Source organism: Podarcis pityusensis, assembly GCF_964106645.2.
Source record: "Podarcis pityusensis genome assembly, chromosome: 12".
NCBI classification, from domain to species: Eukaryota; Metazoa; Chordata; class Lepidosauria; order Squamata; family Lacertidae; genus Podarcis; species Podarcis pityusensis.
In genome coordinates, this window is record NC_138037.1 from 28,250,167 (window position 1) to 28,267,744 (window position 17,578).

The 17,578-nt window shown below is 42.9% G+C and overlaps 1 protein-coding gene and 2 long non-coding RNA genes across 5 annotated transcripts in view; 1 reads left to right on the forward strand and 2 right to left on the reverse strand.

The window, feature by feature from the left end:
- Positions 1-7,812, forward strand: part of COL1A2 (collagen type I alpha 2 chain) — a 64,178-nt gene extending 56,366 nt beyond the window's left edge. For both annotated transcript variants that reach the window (XM_080975638.1, XM_080975639.1), the window contains exons 43-50: positions 546-599; positions 1,388-1,495; positions 2,254-2,307; positions 2,453-2,560; positions 4,013-4,259; positions 4,973-5,163; positions 5,847-6,089; positions 7,361-7,812. In XM_080975638.1, the coding sequence (XP_080831764.1) occupies positions 546-599; positions 1,388-1,495; positions 2,254-2,307; positions 2,453-2,560; positions 4,013-4,259; positions 4,973-5,163; positions 5,847-6,089; positions 7,361-7,507 (1,152 nt within the window). In that variant the 3' untranslated portion in view covers positions 7,508-7,812. The remainder of the gene's footprint in view (positions 1-545; positions 600-1,387; positions 1,496-2,253; positions 2,308-2,452; positions 2,561-4,012; positions 4,260-4,972; positions 5,164-5,846; positions 6,090-7,360) is intronic.
- Positions 7,813-8,936: 1,124 nt separating this feature from the next.
- The window catches only part of LOC308459894, an 11,461-nt gene continuing 2,819 nt past the window's right edge, over positions 8,937-17,578 (reverse strand). For both annotated transcript variants that reach the window (XR_013978355.1, XR_013978356.1), the window contains exon 3: positions 8,937-10,146. This is a non-coding gene — a long non-coding RNA (uncharacterized lncRNA). The remainder of the gene's footprint in view (positions 10,147-17,578) is intronic.
- Positions 14,443-16,913, reverse strand: LOC308459899. The gene is made up of 2 exons (XR_013978364.1): positions 15,548-16,913; positions 14,443-14,558 (listed from the first exon to the last, which is right to left on the reverse strand). It is a non-coding gene; the product is annotated as an uncharacterized lncRNA (long non-coding RNA).

A 17,578-nucleotide genomic window follows, 5' to 3' on the forward strand; every position in this document is an offset into this window, starting at 1 on the left:
TGCGCTTCCCATTTCATCTCCAATGAATGAAGACAACCTGTTGTCAAGCGGCTGTGAGCTGCCACATCACTCCCCGCTGTGACATTAGTTCTCTGTACGGTTACACTTTTTGGCTCCCTTGAAACAGAAGTCCCTTTGCAACCAGACCTCCTAAAACAGGGCCTTCTGAAAATGCCATGCATGCTCTTTCATTCCAGCAGCCATTTGCTATGACTGGCTTTGGGTGTTCTCTTCATCTTTGGTGAACAGGAAGTGCAAGTGACTTGAACTTACAGTTCAGTGCATTTGATAATGCACTGAACTATCCCAGCTCTTCCCTTAGCATGTGCTTCCAATGAAGGGAGGGACAAAAACTACCTAAAGTCACACTTTGGGCATTGTGGCCAAAAGAAACGCAGAGGACATGAAGTGCTTCCTGTTCTTGTCCATATTATGAATGTATTGAGCCACCCTTGGGTCATTCCTTTGTTGGTCAAGGAAAGGGAGCTTTGTCATCACAATCTACAGTGAGCAATTTCTCTAACTGTGCTTTGTCACCATTTCAGGGTCCCGTTGGAATTGCTGGTCCTGCTGGTCCTGCTGGTGCAAGAGGTCTTGCTGTAAGTTCAGATTTTGTTTCGCTTCTGTAATTATGTCCTTTTGGTAAGAAGTCCCATGATGAGGACAGGAATGGAGATCTGGGTTCTGGAAATCAAGTCAGAGGGTTGTATAGATCATGGGGAAATTTTGGCATGAGTAGGAAGTTTAGAATATGGTAGTGGTCTTTCCCTTTGGTTGAAAGGTTTTAAGATTGCAATGGTGGGGTACCTAGCCTAACTCCCATTCCTTATGTGATTGACTTGTGAGCCCTTTGAAGACAAAGAGAAAGCAAGCATTGAGTGTAGTAATTTTGAGATGCAGGCTCATCAAAATGGACACAACCTGCTATACGACTTAAGGCTGGATATAAGCAAAAACCAATGCTTAGGAAACTTTCTAGTCCCAAGCAGGGCTTTTCTTTAGCTGGAACTCACCAGAACTCAGTTCCAGCACCTCTCAGGTGGGCACCATTACCATTCTAAGAGAACAAGGGAGGCATTCATGGTGAGTTCCAGCACCTCTTTTTCTAGAAAAACAGCACTGGTCCCAAGCGAGGACTCAGGCTGTTCCTACCTAGACCAGATCAGTGGTAGAGTAACAGATTGGCAAAAAGGAGAGGGACCCTGAGACATTTTGAGCCGCAGTCCTTGCTCAGCAGAATTGTTTTTAAACAGAGGTAAATCTGCTTTCTAGACGTGAAAATGTTCCAAAAGCAAACGTACTTGTGTGTGTCTAAACAAACTCTGCAGGTGGAAAGCTCCCTGCAAAGATTCTGTTTTTCACTTTTCCCTTTTTATGCCCTCCACAGGGCCCAGCAGGTCCACGTGGTGAGAAAGGTGGTCCTGGTGACAAGGGACCCAGAGGCGCACCTGGCTTCAAGGGACACAATGGACTTCAGGGTCTGCCTGGCATTGCTGTAAGTGTGTTGTTCGCCCAAACAATGGGGCGAAACAGCAACAGAAATAATATAGCCTCCCTGATAATCAGCACATTCACAGGGCCCTGCATCATTGGTAGCACGTTCTAAGGCCCTTCGAGATTAGTCTGTGTGAAGGAGCTGTGGTGTTGCCTTTTCACACTAGAAGGAGTGAGACTTGGTCCACATAGATCAACATCGACGACTCAGACTGGCAGCAGCTCTCTGTAGAGTTGTCGGCATTTCCTTTCCATTAGGCCAGCAATTAATGTTCAGAAGCAGAGACGTTGTGTATGACTGAAGCCCATCTAGAAATCCTGCCCCAGTGCCCAGATACATGGGGGCAGGCGGTGGTTATTCAGTGAGGGGGGGCGAGAGACCATATATGCTCGATTGCATGTTTGTCGTCATTATCACTTCCTGTTTCTCAGGGATGGGACTGGACATCCTGTTATAAGGACAGCGAACCAGTCGTCCTTCAGATGTCCTCAGCCTCCGACTTCCATCACCCCTGACCACAACCTGGGCTGGCTGGGACTGATGGGAGTTGGTTCAATAACATCTCGAGTTTTCCTTACCTTCTGCACCCCTGCCCTATTTGTTTAAAACAAAAACAGATTTTGAGAATCAAAATAAGCCCTCCATTATATTCCCTCCCCACCATGAATTTGCCATTTGTGCAAGGATGAATATTCTGCATGGAAACAGGTTAATACAGGAGTAAATCATGTTTTAAAAAACCTCTCTCCTTCCAACAGGGTCATCATGGAGACCAAGGTTCACCTGGTGCTACTGGACCTGCTGGCCCAAGGGTATGTGAACACTCTCCCTTTGTGTGGGATATTGAACAGTCTTCTTCTTGTTGTTGTTGTTTGAAAAAAGTGATTATATATTTCTACATTTCATTGCTTTGGTGGTGTACTAATCTGCGGGTGTTTCTTTGCTTGCTTCCTTCAGGGCCCTGCAGGTCCTTCTGGTCCTCCTGGCAAAGATGGCCGCAACGGTCTTCCTGGACCGGTTGGACCTGCTGGTGTGCGTGGCTCTCAGGGTAGCCAAGGACCTTCTGTAAGTATGAAACTGGATGCTGAGGGTATGGGGCTGAAACCATCAATTTTAACACAAGTGGCACCCGGCTTTCCGTGTTTGCTCAGAAGGAAGTCCCACCGCATTCAGTAGGGATAACTCCCAGGTAAGCGTGTATAGCAGGAGTAGCCAATGTGGGGCCCTCCGGATAATGTTGAACTACAGCTTCCATTCCCCCCCCCCCCCAATTATTGCCACATGGGCTGAGGCTGATGCAAGCTGGAGTCCCACATCACCTGAATGGCTACCCCCGGGACACAGGATTACAGGCTTGAGTTGCAACCCTATGCAGTTTTCCTGGGAGGAAGCCCCAAAGAATGCAGTGAAGCTTATGTCTGACCAAACTTGCATAGGACAGTGTTTCTTTATTCTATTTCATAAAATGTATATGCCACTTTAATGTTAAAAAAAACCAAAGCAAAACCTCCAAGCAAATGTGTTATTGGTGCATTTAGTTTGCGAAACTTTATTGGGTTTTTATTTTTAATTTATTGGGGGGGGTTGTTTTGTTACCATGCTATTTTTATTTTCACATTATTATTATTATTATTATTGCAAACTGCCCTGTGATCCTCAGATGAAAAGCGGTATAGAAACTTAACCAATAATAAAAAAGAAAATATTATTTTCTTAAGTTCTACAATTCCAGACGCATGCTACATGAGAGTGAGCCACACTGAACACAATGGGACTTGCTTCTGAGTAAACAGATGTAAAATTGCCCTGTAAATGTTTGAAATAAAATGGCTCCCCTTTTATTTTACTTTCTAGCCCTAATTGGGCATTATACAGTTACCAGACATGTGAGGAAGAGCAGGGACGAGCATGCCATCTCCACTCCCTCTGTCATGTCACTTGGCCAATCCCTGCCACCCTTCACATATTAGAGGACAAATGTCTGCATCAGGGGACCCTGATGTCCTCACATGGGTCCCTTGCACAAGTTAGAAGCCTGATCAGAATTTTAGTAATGATTTTTTTTTGGGGGGGGAGCAGCATCAAACCTCTTCTCCACTATGTGCTGCATTCCCAGTTAAAATTGCCCCCCCCCCCCGGTGCCTGTCATTAAGTTTTCAAAATGCAACATAAGTAGAAGAAACTCAATTAATGTGGAAGATTGTTTTGCCATCGTCTGGTGTTCATATTACATTTGACCTCACTCTTGCAAGACAGTGGTCATGTTGAACCAGGCAAAGAGTCCACGCTCTCTGCTTAGTGAGTGCTTCATTAAGACTACATGTTTGGTGTCCAGCATCCACTGCCTCATCACTAGGGTTAATGAACATGGGCCACTTCTATAATAGGCCCCAGAGGAACCATTTGATGCACCTTGCACTGTGTTTAGGCTCTTCGTGGGGAGAAGGGGTTGGACTTTCTGCACAATTGAGTGAACTTGATTTAAACAAAGGCATGTTCATTTCTGAACATTTTTAGGGTCCACCAGGCCCACCTGGCCACCCTGGCCCACCTGGTCCCAATGGTGGTGGATACGAAATTGGCTATGATGCAGAATACTACCGGGCAGATCAGCCATCTCTTAGACCCAAGGATTATGAAGTTGATGCCACCCTGAAAACATTGAACAACCAAATCGAGACCCTCCTGACCCCAGAAGGCTCCAGGAAGAACCCAGCCCGCACCTGCCGTGACCTAAGACTCAGCCACCCAGAATGGACCAGTGGTATGTTAGTGCTAGATGCTTGACCCAGTGGCTTGCTGACCATGTAATGCACTCGTGGGTGGGTGGCCAATGGAAATCTGTGTGTGCCATTTGTCCATGCAGCTGCCATTCTTCCTTTTGTCTGGGAAACCTTTTGGTAGTAGCAGGGAGAGGCAGGTGGACAAACTACTAGACCAGGAACAGCCAAGTTTGTGCCCTCCAGATGTTGATGGACAACAATTCCCATCATCCCTAGCTATTGACTGTGCCGGCTGAGGCTGATGGGAGTTGTAGGCTGACAGCATCTACAGAGCATCCTGTTGGTTACCCCTGCATTAGACTGTCTTTGTTGCTCTCACATAACTCTATCAGCTGTGTTGGGCTAAGAACAGATGGAGGATCAAATTTTTCCATCTGCATAATAAAATCTCTCCTTGTAGACTGCAGGAATTGTATTTATCAACACAGCCAGCCCCAGCCCCCAAATAAGCCCATATCAGGGGTTATGGCTTTTTATTTAAAACTACTGGATCTCCACTTTTAGCCCTTCACATCAACAAGTTAATAAATGGTACAACTAGATTTAAACAATAACCATTAGTTACATGGAAGTGATTTTTAAAAAGGGGAGATTTAAGGTTTCTGTATTGTCCGTACTTGTACTGTTCCTATGGCTGCAGCAGTGTGAGTATTTAACATGAAGATGGGCTTACTGTTGCTTTTTAAAATGATAGGCTTCTACTGGATCGATCCTAACCAAGGCTGCACCATGGATGCCATTAGAGTTTATTGTGACTTCTCCACTGGAGAGACTTGCATCCATGCCAATCCAGAAAGCTTCCCAGCTAAGAACTGGTACACCAGCAAGAACCCTGCCGAAAAGAAACATGTTTGGTTTGGAGAAATGATGAATGGCGGTACTCAGGTGAGTTTCCATACTGCATCCATTATGATAAATGTGTTCTCTAAGGCCAAAAACATTCTAGTAAGGAAGGCAAAAACCCCGCTGATTGTTTTTTAATCCACACAACAGATACATTAACCCTGTTCATAAGAAGGGCTCCCTGGCTGGATCAGACCAGCAAACCATCTATTCCCACATGTTGCTTCCAACAGAGGGTGCATTTTGATACAGGGAGTTTGTGACCCTCCAGACCCACTGGACTCCAATCCTTCCTTGTCCCCAGCCATAGCGACTATCTGGAGATTATGGAAGTTTCCGTCCAGTGACATCTGGAGTTGCACAGGTTTCCCACCCCAAGACTACCACCTCTGAATCTCAAACTTCCATTTAGCATCATGAATTATCGCCATGGATAGGGATTGAGTGGGGTGAGGAAACAAACTCCCTGCTGCTGCTGCTGCTGCTGCTGCTGCTGCTGCTGCTCCTTCTTTGGCCAGTGATGCTTTGCCTGGAGCTTCCCAGTGGCCTTGGACAAAACTTAGTTTTGACGATTTCTTCTCAAATGCTGGTGGTACTCCGCCCCACCCCCCAATTGCCTTGCCCTTCAGAGGCCAAGGTGTTCCAAGTTGACTTATGTGCAAAATGTATTTCATAATATGCATGTGATTTTTGACTGAAGCTTTCCCCCTCCCTTCCGTTTTTAGTTTGAGTACAACGAGGAAGGTGTAACCACCAAGGACATGGCCACCCAACTTGCCTTTATGCGACTACTGGCTAACCATGCTTCCCAGAACATCACTTACCACTGCAAGAACAGCATCGCTTACATGGATGCAGAAACAGGCAGCCTGAAGAGCGCTCTGTTAGTGCAGGGATCCAACGATGTCGAACTCCGAGCTGAAGGCAACGGCAGGTTCATGTACAATGTTCTTGAAGACGGCTGCTCTGTAAGTACCAGTTTCTTCCTGCTTATCAATATCTTTGAGTGTTACTGCCCTCCTACAGAGCCAGGTCACTTAATGTACTTGTTAGAATAGGGAGTCGTTAAGGGTTATTTTGTTTATGCAAGGTAAGTCTTCAGCTTTTTCAAGTACCTGTGAAAGGCACTACTAAAATCTCTCCCTATTGTAACACCAAGGGACAAGGGTGGCGCTGTGGGTTAAACCACAGAGCCTAAGGCTTGCCTATCAGAAGGTCGGTGGTTCGAATCCCCGCAACGGGGTGAGCTCCCGTTGCTCGGTCCCTGTTCCTGTCAACCTAGCAGTTCAAAAGCACGTCAAAGTGCAAGTAGATAAATAGGTACCGCTCCAGTGGGAAGGTAAATGGCGTTTCCGTGCGCTGCTCTGGTTCGCCAGAAGCAGCGTAGTCATGTTGGCCACATGACCCAGAAAAACTGTCTGTGGACAAACGCCGGCTCCCTCGGCCTGTAAAGCTCCGCAACCCATGTCAACCCTGACCATGGGCCATGCTGGCTATGCCATTGGCTAGTGACAGAGGAGTCAAATATCTGGAGTGCCACAAGGTCCATGCAGACTGCCATTGGTGCTTCACACCCTACCTGTGTATTCCCAGTAGTCAGAGACATAATTTATAAGAAAAGCTTGACTTAGAGCCACCATGTATCAGTTACATGGGCCTTGGAAAATTAGCACTCCTGGAGAGCGAAGACTATAAATTAGTTGACCTGTGGAATAACTCTGTTTAACTAGTACAGTGCTACCCATCTCATCCCTGCCCTGCCTTTTCTACAATAAAACCCCCCATTAGATGAAGGCCCAGACTGTAGTGCTTGCTGCACACACAGAGGCAATTTTTCACAAAATGTGAACAGGAAATACGTCTTTTGCAAAACTTTGAACACATGGCAGGCACTCACAGAAAAGCTGAAAGTGCCTGTTTGGAGTGCATCTCTCCCGTGCAAAATGCTGTTACTAAAGCACCAGTGTACAGGCATCAGATTGAAAAGCAAATGTCATGAGAGTCTGAGTGGTGTTAGTTCAAGAATTGGGCAGTGGTGCTGCAAAGGAGAAGGGGAAATAGAAGTGATGGGATGGAGATAGGAGGCCCCTGGCATGTTAGATGATGTGAAATGTGCCGGAGGGTTGGACTAGTGGGTGTATGTAGCAGGGAAGTGAAGCAGAACTCCTATTGATCAATCAGTGATCAATCAATGCCTGAATAACTGTTCTGACTACTATTTGCTATTGCTATCTTGCAGAGAAAGACGAACAAATGGGGCTCAACAATTATTGAATACAGAACAAACAAGCCATCTCGCTTGCCCATCCTTGACATTGCACCTTTGGACATTGGTGGCCCTGATCAAGAATTCAGTATCGACATTGGCCCAGTCTGTTTCAAATGAATGAACTAAAACTAACTTAAAACAAAACCAAAAAAAAAAAAGTATTCTCTCTTTGCCATTTCTTCTTTTATACTGAAAGCTGACTCCTTCCATTTCTTCAGTTCATCTACTAGCTTAAAATCTGGGCGAAAGAGGAGAAGGATTTGTTGGAACGTTGTGCAATGCAATTTAATACAGCCCCAAAAAGGAATCAGAAGGTGTTTTTTTTCCAAGATTTTGTCACCTTGTTGTGGAAAATGTCAGCCTTTGTGTAAAAAAACAAAACCAAAAAAACAAAAACCAAATAAAAAAATCCTGAAAGTCTGCACCACTTGTGGCCTTTGACTATCTTCCACAGAGGAAGTTTAAAACCACAACTTCCAAAGGTTTGAACTACCTCATACACTTCTAAGCCAAGTGTGATCCACATTCTTATACATATGATCTGAGGTGCTTTTGGTCCCGTGCGTAAGTGAAAGGTGCCGATTCAGTCTTATAGAGTATATAACCAATACTTGAACTTTAATGGTGCTAGAGTCATTTGGATAAGAAAAGAAAAGAAAAAACACACCACTTTTCTGTATTAAGTTGTATTGTTTCTTTGGAATCTGTCTCGGAATAAAGTCAGACTATCCCATCTCACCCCCAGACTAAGCATGTGGATCGTTTCTCTCCCACCCCATCCTCATTCTCTTCTCCCACATCAGGTGTCCGTTCTTTTAAATCTCATTTTCATCCTCTACAATGGGCAGAAAAGGAATCATCATTTCTCAAAAACAAATTGTACCTATTTTGTATATGTGAGATGTTTAAATAAATTGTGAAAAAAATTGAAATAAAGCATGTCCACTGTTCCAAAAGAAACCACTGAATGAGTAAAGTTCCTTGCTTAAATGCCTCAAGAGATATTTTCACATCTAATGTTTACTTTCCAACTCGTGATTCTTCCCTGTTAAAATGTACAAAGTCAGCAAGATTCAGATGTGCTTCTGATGTGTTTTGACTACACCCAACCCCCTGTGTTTTGGTTTTTCTGGTTCATCTGATGGTTGAATACAATACATTCATTACAATGAATAGGCCACTGCTTGCTATATACTAAACACCAATTAATACCCTTTCCAACAAACTATGCATATAAGCCAATGTCTGTCTTGTTTTTATATATCTTTGATATACTCTGATTCTGTAAAACAAAGCATTTTCCCAATCAAGTCCGTCAATCTATTTTAGAAAGAGACACACATAAAATTTCCACTCCAGAGTTCGTAACCAGTCAGACCTCCAATTCTACTCGCAATTACATCAGCATTACCTCTTTTTACCAGGTGTATTCTCTACTTTTGTTTTCCATACAAACAAATCCATAAAGGCCACACAACCCTCAAAGAAGCCACAGTCCTCATCACACAATGTGACACAAATTAAGTGCACTACAAAGCACATACCATTGATTTCAAAGGTATTTATTTCCAACAAGAAAAGTTTAACAAAGTTGTTTCAGCTCTGGGCAGGCTGCATTTGGAGTACAGAGCCCAGTTTCGGATGCCACATTTTAAGGATGCTGATTGATCGGGAAGCCAACTTTGAAAAAGCTGGGTATGTTTATTCTTGAGAAGTGTGTGTTAGCTGTCTTCAAAGATCGAAGAACTGCCATACAGTTAGACCAGGCTTGTTTCCTGTTCCTCCAGGACAAGAACCAAGGTATGGAAATGGAAGGTAATTAGATTTCAGCAAAGGATCAGAAGCATCCTTGTGGTAACAGCTGTTTAGCCATGGATCAGGCTGTCTTGGGAGGTGGGGGACTGCCCTTCACTAGGTATTGAAGTAAAGGTTGCTTGCCATCTGTCAGAGATGCTATAATCACATCCTATATTGTAGATGCTGCATCTCATGGGGGTTGACTAAGGACCTTGCAGCTCCATGAGCCTGTGATCTAAGAGCAAATCTACGCATTCAGGAAAAGCCAGTGGTACACTCATCTTCTGAAGCACCATAGGAAATAAACAGATGTTTGCTCCTAATGTCAAAAGCGCTTTGCTCTTGGAAAGCTAGCAATGCAGGTTTTCTAACCTCCCCAACATGCTAATTTTCTATATGCAGGTAGGGTTTTTGTTTTGTTGTTGTTGTTGTTGGCTAAGAAGCACTCAGTCATGATACAGTCCTAAAGGGCTGATCACCTGCTTTTTCTGACCACAGCAATGGGTTCACTTAGTGATATGAATGGAATTGTTTCAGAGTACAGTGGATTTATGCTATTTTTTTTATCAGCCCTATCATTCATCTCATGTTGAGGTTTAAATGGAAGATCATCTTGTGAATGAGTCCCTCAATATGTTTCAGGGTGCTGCATAACTTCTCATTCTGAAAGCCAAATTCTGGGATTACCAGATGATGATGAATTCTGCTGGATCTGTTTGTAAGTTCATCCTCCATTTGGCTTGCATGTAAATTTAATTACAGGAAAGACAAATCCACCCAAAGTCATTTTAGAAATTCATTGCAATCTTCATTCTTCTGACTTTGCTTTCCTGGATCTTTATAAAGAGACCGTGTGCCTGATGCTATTCATAGGCCCAGTAAATTCTGTTACAATGGCACAGTTGTTGAGCAATTTTCAAGAATTCAGTGGTGCCTGACTTCAAGAAGATGCTTCTGAACTACCGGAAAAAGAATTTCATTCATTTAGTAAACAATCTGTTCAGCAAGATATTTTTTTTGTCTAGTTCTTTAAAAGCACAAGATGATTACAGTACTGAGAGGTGCCATCATTTGACTAAAATCAGGCAACAACAACAACAATTGTTTTTATTATTTATATGCTACCCATCTGACTGGGCTATCCCAGCCACTCTGGGCAGCTCCCAACAAAATGTTAAAAACACAATAAAACATCAGCCATTAAAAACTTCCTTGAACAGGCCTACCTGCAGATGTCTTCAAAAAGTTGTTTATCTGTTTGATATCTGGTGTAAAAGGACTGATACAAAAAGCATTTCCCTCCCCCCCCCCCCAGCAAGGTTTTGCATCTGGTCCTTGCTGAATATTATATTATAAATATTAAATATTACATTTGTAGCCCACATTTCCTCCAGGAGATCTAGGTGGCATACATGGGTCTTCTTCCTCCTTGTCCCGTTTTATCCTCACAACAGCTCTGAGAAGTAGGTTAGGTGATGTACTGGCCCGTGGTCACCCAATGAGCATCAGGGCTGAGGGGAGATTTGAATCCTGGTATCCCAGAACTTACCTTGACATTCTAACCACTGCACCACACTAGCTCTAGATTATTATTTTTTATTATTAAGAAGAAGAAATGCGTAGTAGAATACAGATGATCATAAAATACAGATTCTCAACAGAGACAGCATAAAATGTAAGGGAAGAGAAAATCAGCAGCGGGTTCTCTAAAATAAAAAGAATAGTGCACAAATGAAGAATCTTCTCTCTAGCCAAAGTACCGTAGGTGTATTAGGCGTCTGGGTGTATAAGACGACCCCCAACTTTTGCTGTTCAGTTTTAGAGTTCTAGCGTTTGAGTGCCACCAGGGGCAGAGCGTGCACCCCTCCGCTGCCTCTGCTGTCGCAGCAGCAGCAGCCCAAGGCAAGGCGTTTGGCGGGCAGGCGGATAAGCGCCACACTCGGAAGGACTTTCCGTATCCCCTTCTGTGGGGAGAGAAGAGGAACGACAGCAGAAGGGGTGCCTCTGCTCACCGGCTCCCTCTCCTCCTTCCCAATGCGTATACCTGGCGTATAAGACAACCCCCGACATTTGGGGTGATTTTCCAGGGATAAAAAGTCATCTCGTACGCTGGAACATATGGTAACTATTAATCCCAGCCACCCACAGAAAATGACAGGCCCTCCCAGCTCTCACCTGGGAGCTTTCCTTTCCCAGCCTCTCACACTGGGGGATCTTCAGTTTCCTGCCTCTCACGAGGCTGCTTCCACCATCTATCCACCATCTATCTGCCCCCAATAGCATCCCAGAAGAGGGGACACCTCTACCCCCTGAGGTAAGTCCCATGGGCATTGGCCCATCACTGCCTGTGGCACACCTGTCCATATATGAGGATCTCTCTGAGGCAGATAAGGATCCCTGTCCCAATCTGGAGCAGTTTGCTGTACACACAAGCAGACCAATCTAGAGCAAAGTTATCCACAATGGAACATGGTTTTAAAGGCCACTTCATGAAGAAAAATGAGGTGCCTTTCTGGACGCATCCTTTATTAATGGAAAATGCAGCATAGCCTATCACCTGAAGGATTGGAAAAGACAAAGTGTGCTCAAAATATTTTTGCGTTGATTGAAAGTTCACAGTGCTATTTTAAAATCGCTGCACTTTCTTGGGCAAGTGTCTCCCATTCTGAAAAATTCAAAAGCCACTTGCAGCCATTGAAGGGTAGCAGTTTTGTGCCATTAATCAAAATAGAAGCCATCATCCACTGAATAGGTGCCTATCACAAAACTAGTTAAAGGCACAGAAGCCCGGCAAGGGATGGGGAGACAATGTGGTCTTGGGGGGGCAGCAACTGAGAGAATCCCTGCCACCTAGCAATTCTGTACAAATATCAGTTAATTTTAACACTTACACCCTATCCTCAAAAACTATGTTTAATTTCATTGCTTTGTTCCAATATGTGGGAATTATTTTTTCTTTGAACTCAAATTATTAATTACAAAGAAAGAAACCAAAGTTTATCAGCACTTGTCTAGGCAGAAATAAGGCCAACTTCAGTGGGGTTCTCTCCCAGCTAGGGGTGTGGGAGAGATTTTATTCAGTTCGCATTTAAAGTTGAATTGATCAAATTTGCGCTTTCTGAAACAAAATGAGAACCAAAGCAGAACCTTTCGAAATGTGCAGTTATCCATAATTTGCAATGATGTTATCCAAGCAATGTTTGCAAAAAAAAAAAAAATGCATATATTAGGGGGAAATGAGCTTAAAAATGAATACATTTGTGAAAACAACACACAGAAATTAATTATATTCTGAGAAATTGCTTGCAAAAAGAGTATGTGAGTCAAAACGTGCACATGAAACTGCTGAAGAATTTTCATGAGATTTTCATGACGTTTTGGGGGAGGGGTTGCAAACTGCTTCAGAAATGTGGAGAACCGAATTTAAAATGGGAAAAACTGAGAGAGCTGAAATTGACAAATTCTCCCATCCTTCCTGCCAGCTAAGTGCTTATAGGATTGCAGCCTAAATCAGTCTTGTTTTCAATGCAACGGCTGTAGACTGCCACCTGTTGTCTTGCAAAGGAAGTGTTGGAATACATGGGATCTGTCTTTTTGGCACCATCAGCTATTACGGGACTTGAAGCAAGGTACGCTCCAGGGGGTGGGGCAGGGTGCTCAGAGGGTCACCCTCCTCTCTGTTGTCACAACTACCCATCCTTAAACTTCTTTAGACCACTAAAAGTTGTGATACTGCAATTTACTCTAGGGTGCTGCTAGTTCCACTGATCCCTGTGGGATTGCATGGCAAGCTTCTTCAGTCACATTTTTCTCTCAGCAATACAATTTAGGTAATACCACACCCTAGTTTTCAGCAACAACAAACATGCAAAAGATAAATTCAGCTATAGGTGCCACACTCTCCCTGATTTTTATGGAAATGTTTACCAAATGCAGACTGGGCATTCGAATGTTTGAAAACTTTTCCGTGGCTGTCCTAATGTAGCAGGTTAAAATGTTCCATTAAAAAAAAAAAAATCCTTCTCTTGTCCAAGGGGTGGCAGCCTTAACACACATGTTGGATTAGAGAGCAGGATTCTTTAATTCACGGACATGCTGAGGTATGCACAAGTTATTCTATTTATTTATTGTAGATGTCATCAAGTAAACGTTAGTTGTAATTATGTATTTTGGCAGCATCCTAGACATTCTTATACGTTTTGAAAAATATTAGAGAGAGGCATGTCTTCCAGCAAGCATATGTAACCTCTGGCTTGGCTCTACCGGGTTTAGCTGAAATAAAACTTGCAAATATTTGAATGGGGGGGTGGGATTCAGAAGAGTCACAGATGTATTGAATAATAACACATAGATCAAAACACATAAGTAATATATTTAAAACAAGAACAATGCACCCAATAGCCCCCAAGAAAATATGTACAGTGGTACCTCGGGTTACATACGCTTCAGGTTACATACACTTCAGGTTACAGACTCCACTAACCCAGAAATATTACCTCGGGTTAAGAACTTTGCTTCAGGATGAGAACAGAAATCGTGCAGCGGAGGTGCAGTTGCAGCAGGAGGCCCCATTAGCTAAAGTGGTGCTTCAGGTTAAGTACAGTTTCAGGTTAAGAACAGACCTCCAGAACAAATTAGGTACTTAACCCGAGGTACCACTGTAATTCTTGCTTACAAACTTTGTAGCTAGCCAGTCCAAAGCTTCTTGCAGCTCACCAGGGCACTTCAGAGCTACTTCTGTGTAGATAGGGTTTATCTCAAAGCTGCTGGGAAAACAGCAGCAGCAGCAGGCAAACATATAAGTTGCAGCTTGAAGGATATAATCTTGCAATATGCAAATAAAACTAAAACTACTGTATAAACACTGCCTTGAGGCACATGCTGCAGACATGGTATCTTCTTTCTGGTCATAAATTATTACTCATGTGAAGCTTTGTTTTGGAGAAATCCTTGACAGTTTTGGATGTATGCACACTCTTAAGATTATATTTGGGGGGTGGGCATAACAGACGGACAACAAACATGGATTCTGTGAGCATTTATACTTGCTTAAGAGACTAGAAGGCTAGAAGGACAGGCACACACACACCCCTTGTCCATGGTCTGATGATCTGACTGTCCTTTCCATTTTGAATGCATGGCTTGTAATCATCATACCTATTCAGACATATGGACTGCATGCTGTATATTAATCTATATGTCTACATTAAGTTTCCCTTTCTTTCTGTTATATTTTAAAATAAACATTTTTTAAAAACCCCCAAATAAAATAGTACTGTAGAGAGAGAAAACGATTCCACAACCACTTGCTAGTTAAATATGCCAATACATTCAATTTAGTTTTCTTTTACAAGGCGATAACCACTGACTCCTCCAGGCCCTGTGCTCTTTTCTTCATACTGTAGTCTTCACTGAGGGACTCCTGACCCTTAGTCTTAACCAGGCTGCTTTCAGATTGGCACCTGACATTTACCTCTCACCCCCTTTCAGTGCTTTGCTGATGATGCAATTGGAATGTACCGTCAACATCAAGGAGGGCATTTCCCCTTTTAAAAATCTGGAACATGCTGCAGTACGGGAGTTTCCTTGGCACTGACTTTTGATGTCTTTTTGGCATCAGGTGTAGATGTTTTCATTCTCCTATAAATTTCAGGGAACACACTGATTGTATCTGCAGCTATTTTAACTAGGAGTTTGGTGATCATCATGTGTTTTGCAAGGGAGACGGTATTTTAGTGTTCTATCCATGATGAGATGATCATGTGCTATTTTTAGTTTGCCAGTATTGATTTTAATTCTGTATTTTTTGAATTGTGCTGTATGAATTTTTCTACTGCGTGAGTCACTTGTGATACCTTAAAAAAAAAGTGATAGTAATAATCCATCGACACCAATGGGCATTCCTGATGTGCTGATTTGGCTCTGATTTTGACCCTTCTCCTTATCCTACCCACTCCCAGATTGCTGTTGAACAAATGGCTTTTGTGATGGTGCCAGGAAACACCCCTGTCATTTTTGCTACTTGCCTTTCCCACTGTTCTTCCTGACCATAGTAAATCAAAAATCAAAAAATGAGAACACCTAGCAAAATGACCCATGTGTGCTCTGCTGTGAGTCAACAGGTGTGGTACTGAAGATACCCCAGATATATGGCTCCTCCAAATGACCTGTTAGTTTAGCATTCATCCCGATATGCTTGCACAAAAATTACACAGAGGTTAGGTGGATTGTGAGTGAACTGACCAGACCAGTTACATCATGCTGGATTTTTAAAGGATGTTTTAGCTATGGTCAGTATATTTTAAAATGTACTGCAGCATTGGTGCTGTTTCATTGGTCTGAAAACCACTTTGGAACTACGGTTGGGGTAAAAAGTTGTATATAAATTTCACAACTATGCGTTGCCCAGAAGCAACTGTAATTTGTTTGTGGCAGAAGCAGGCTTTCAATGCACTTGGTTGGGCAGATAGGAAGATGCTTCTTCATACATGATTTAACTTACAGAATTCAGGAACCACAAGAGAGCAGTGATGGCCACTAAATAGCTTTCTTAAAATACTTGGGGGAAATGAAAGGCCTGCTGAATAGGTGGAATGTCAGTGTGTTGTAGTGATTAGAGTGTCAGACTAGGCCCTGCAAGACCAGGATTCAAATCCCCACTCCACTATGAAATTCAGTGTGTCTCTGTCCAATCTACCTCATAGGATTATTATGGGGATTAAACGAGGATGGGGAGAGAACCGTGTCTGCCACCTTGAACTCTTTGGAGAAAAAGGTGGCAAATAAAGGCAATAAGTAAGTAAGCAAGTAAATGGTAACTGAATGAAATCTCTGTGTTCAGGGACAATTCAGCTGATGCATGGCAAGGGAAAGCTGTTGCCTCAAAGCCGAGCTTGTAGCTTTCCCAAAGGTGCTTGGTTCCTTGTTGTTTAAAAAAGAAACACAGTTCTGAAGAACATGGACCCCTTTTACATGGTAGACCTCAGTTTAGTAGTAGAGCATGCAAAATAACTCCATGCAAAGCCTGGCCTCTCCCAACAGGGTTGGAAGTCTCCATGCCTTGCCCCAAAAGTGGAATGTTCAAGGTGCCCTGTAATAATTGATGTTGGTACAGCCTAATTATGGTGTTTCAAAAGTTGGGTGAATTAGTGACTGCGTTTGAAGGCAAAACACAGCACACCTTCCACATTAGTAATACATTGAGGCTTTAACCCAGTAAGACAGACAAGGTCAAAAGGGTGTGATGTGGGCCAAGAGTTTTCGTACAACGTATCTGCCTCCTCAGAAGAAACTAATGAAAACCAATTGAACCTAACTGGAGAAGCAGTGACTTCAGGTGCCCCCATTAGAGAGCTGCCATGCCAGTTATTTCCAAACTGGATCAGATGTGAGTGATTTCATCAGAAAATGCTTTTCAAATGGTTCACAAAAAGGCTTGCAAGAGCCTGTCCACTTCAACTAGACCAGCAAGCATTCTCATTGTATGGTTTATATCACTTGTTGAAGACACACCTCTTTACCCTGGCTTTTGACATTTACAATTAATGTGATTCTGTTGGCAGTACATTCTTTGGTTTGTTTTACATTGTTTTGTTGTATGTTAATGTTTAATTTTGCAACCTTCCCTGGGACATTATGGGGAAGGGTGGATTAAAAGTCTCTTACAGTATATAAGTAAAATAATGTCATCACTAGGGATATGGAAGAAATTAAAATCAGTTCGCATTTAAAGGCAAACGTACCTAAATGGCACTTTCCAAACCAACATGGGGATTAACATGCAACAGTTCTTTCAAATTTGCACTTCTCTGAATTTTGCAATGCAGTTCTCCAACCAAGTAATGTGTGCAAAAATGCACTGTATTAAGGAAAATTGCTTTGTAGAAATGTGTATACAAAATAGCTCTGCCTGATTCCACCAGTTCAATGCAATGGCAGCTGGGAAGAAATTGCCCTGCCTGTTCTCATTTCCAGTCTTGCATGGCAGGAACTCTATGCCTGAACACATATGTGGAGCCACTTCTTTTTCTCTTTTTTTCAAGCCCCAGCTCAAAATCATTTCTTTAAAGCCTCTATCTTGGGACCCCTGCTAGACTGGCATTCTGTTATGGCTGCATTCTGCAACATGTTCTTGCCACAATAATTGTGAATGAGTGGTGGATTTTTTATGCTTTATGTGTTATTCAGTAGTGCTTCTTCCCTGATGTTAACATTATTGCTGTCTGGGCAAACTATTGTGCAACAGAAATAAACCAGAGCATTTGTGGTATTCAAATTTAGAAGAAAGCCACAGGATTAACACTGACTGGAAATGAAGCAATGTGGCTACCCTCCTGGAGCTGTTGAAGGACAAGTATTACTGAAAGCAGGATCACATATGACCACTCTGAG